This window comes from Amphibalanus amphitrite, unplaced genomic scaffold (genome assembly GCF_019059575.1).
Source record: "Amphibalanus amphitrite isolate SeventyFive unplaced genomic scaffold, NRLGWU_Aamphi_draft 000153F_arrow, whole genome shotgun sequence".
NCBI classification, from domain to species: Eukaryota; Metazoa; Arthropoda; class Thecostraca; order Balanomorpha; family Balanidae; genus Amphibalanus; species Amphibalanus amphitrite.
Genome location: NW_024881648.1, coordinates 276,634 through 278,950, shown reverse-complemented (window position 1 = coordinate 278,950; position 2,317 = coordinate 276,634). Strand labels below are relative to the sequence as shown.

Genomic DNA, 2,317 nt, shown 5'->3' with positions numbered 1-2,317 from the left:
GGCAGGTGCGCACCGCTGCCGGCGCCGGCCCGCCTCCCTCCGAGCGGCCCGATCGCACCGCGGAATCTGGGACTGCCATTGTGTGCGCCCGACCTCCGGGCCGGGGCGGCGGAGCGCCGACCCCGGCCGGCCGGCCGGCCCAGATTCGGAGCCGACGGCCGCCCTCTGACAGCCCGCTGAGTGCTGACGCCTGGAGCTAGCGCACCTGGAAACTGGAGAGGCAGCCTCTATAATCCTACTGTCTGCCCCGGGCTGTTCGATTTCGAATCAAACTCTGGATTATGGCTGTGGGCCGGGCTATCTGGCTGTGCTATCTGTGTCCTGCGGCTGCCTCGCCGGTGGTCGGCTCCCCCAGACGGTCCCCGGACCCGGTCCTGGCACTCGGGCGACACCTGTCGCATCGGTAATGGACTCTGAGAAGGTCACTCGGAACCCGACATCAATCACCCATCTGTGACCGCGACCGCTCACGCTTTATTCGATACACATCTCTGACATATCACAGACAAAATCAGATCACAGGAAACTCAAACGATACCAACAAACAAACAAACATACAATATACATTAGTTGTACACCGCGCGCCGCATGCTCGACCTTGGCTAAGATGGATAATGCTAAATGTCGCGCACTTTCCCAACCACAGTGAGAGAGCTTCACCAATCGGATAGAATGTTCCAACCTCCCCTCCCACACCGGGCACTGGCTTCGAGCTGAGTGGAAGAAACCGTCACAGGTGTGGCCAGATCTGCATAACTGGCGCCTGTCTCTGCCCCCTCGGAAGCGTGCTCTGGTCTCGCCCTGTTGTGGGCTCTGGTCTGCCCTGTTATGGGCTCTGGTCTCGCCCCCATATGGACGGAATCCAGGTCGGTGTTGGTCCCACGCCTTGGCCCGAGGTCAGGTCGGCCCGGTGACCCAGGTCGGGTCACTGTCGGGTCGACAGCTGACGTTTTGTACTGGTGGTGTGTCTGGTAGTCTGGAAGTTCTACTCCGGAGACGGCTCGTCGCTGTCATCCGGAGACGTTGAGCTGGGCTCAGAGGACACCTGGGAAGAGACGATACCGAGGTCAGAGAGTGATATCGTGGGACAGTTAGTAGATATCTATCACAGCTGCTTCTATGGTTCACCTGTGCCGTTAAAGAGTAATAACTTTGAAACTCAAAACACAATCCGAAGTAAACCGTAAACCTCATTTTTATGATGAAAGAAAATGACAATGGGATGAAAAAAATGGGTATAAAAATGAATATAGGCCAAATAAACAAGTTGAATACGAGCTTCAGTTACAGATACAACCTTGCCGTAGTTACAAAGGAATGCGGTTTTCGCTGTCGCCACTCCCCGAGTCCGCCCACACATTCACATTCCATTCTCACCTGGAGGGTTTCCTCCGTCTCGCCGGCCGGCTCTCTCCTCGCCTCGGTCTCCGCCTCCATGGCTTCCTCCCTCTCCCCTCCCTCCTTCCTCCTCCCCTCCTCCGTCAGTCTCACGGGCAGTTTCTCCCCCTCCTTCCCCACGGCCACCATTTTGCCGAGGCGCGGGTGGCGCACCACCTGATGCTGCAGCTGGCAGATGTAGTTGATGACATGTTGGATGACCTGGACCTGCGGCAGCTGGCGGTCCTTGGGCGCGGCCGGTACGATATGTTGGAGACGGTTCAGCAGGGCACGCACGCGCTCCGTGTCTCCGGAGCGGGGCCGGCGCAGTCGGCGACTCTGCTGGAACACTGCGGGCGGCTGGCGGCCGGGCTTCATCTCCGTCTTCATCGAGGTGAGATCGACTGGCGGCACCGTGATCACTGGTTTTCCCAACTCTGTGAGCTGTCCTTCCACGTTGCGCTATGGCTCTCGACTGGCGCGGGGCGGCGGCGGCGGTCGGTTTTGGTGCGCGGCGCCCGCCGGCCAGGCTCCGCCCACCGGCGGCGCCGGCCGTGTCTGGCCGCCGGCGGCGCTCGGCGGCGGCCGGCACCGCTGCCGGGCGCCCGCCGGCCGGCGCCCCCGGCCCGGCACCGGCAGAGATTGCGTGCCACTCAGATCAGACGGGTTATCTGGCCGCCCGCGGGGCGGAGCATCGTCCCTGGCGCCCTGAGCGGGCCGGCGGCCAGGGAGGTGCGCCCGCGGCGGGTACAGGTGCACACCGCGGAGAGGGCGCCGCTCAGGCGATGAACCGGCCGCCCGGCAAACAGCGGGAAGGTCATGGGCTGGGAGATAAGGGGTGTTTACCGGTAAATGGATGGGACGGCGTCAGGTGCGCGCGGCCAGACCAATGTTATGCGCCGAGGCTAAGTGGTGAAGCCGATTTATTGGAGTCAGGCGA

At 61.8% G+C, this 2,317-nt stretch overlaps 1 protein-coding gene across 1 annotated transcript; it reads right to left on the bottom strand.

Annotated features, from left to right (window-relative positions):
- Positions 1–452: 452 nt before the first annotated feature.
- On the bottom strand, positions 453–1,956 carry LOC122383035 (protein extra-macrochaetae-like). The gene is made up of 2 exons (XM_043369095.1): positions 1,378–1,956; positions 453–1,045 (listed from the first exon to the last, which is right to left on the bottom strand). The coding sequence occupies exons 1-2, from the start codon at positions 1,765–1,767 to the stop codon at positions 986–988; spliced, it is 450 nt and encodes a 149-aa protein (XP_043225030.1). The 5' UTR covers positions 1,768–1,956; the 3' UTR covers positions 453–985.
- Between the last annotated feature and the right edge of the window lie 361 nt (positions 1,957–2,317).

Coding starts and splice junctions, on each gene's coding strand:
- LOC122383035 (XM_043369095.1), bottom strand. CDS start 1,767: ATGAAGACGGAGATGAAGCCCGGCCGCCAGCCGCCCGCAGTGTTCCAG. Junction 1,046..1,377: donor AGACGGAGGAAACCCTCCAG/GTGAGAATGGAA, acceptor GTCTCTTCCCAG/GTGTCCTCTGAGCCCAGCTC.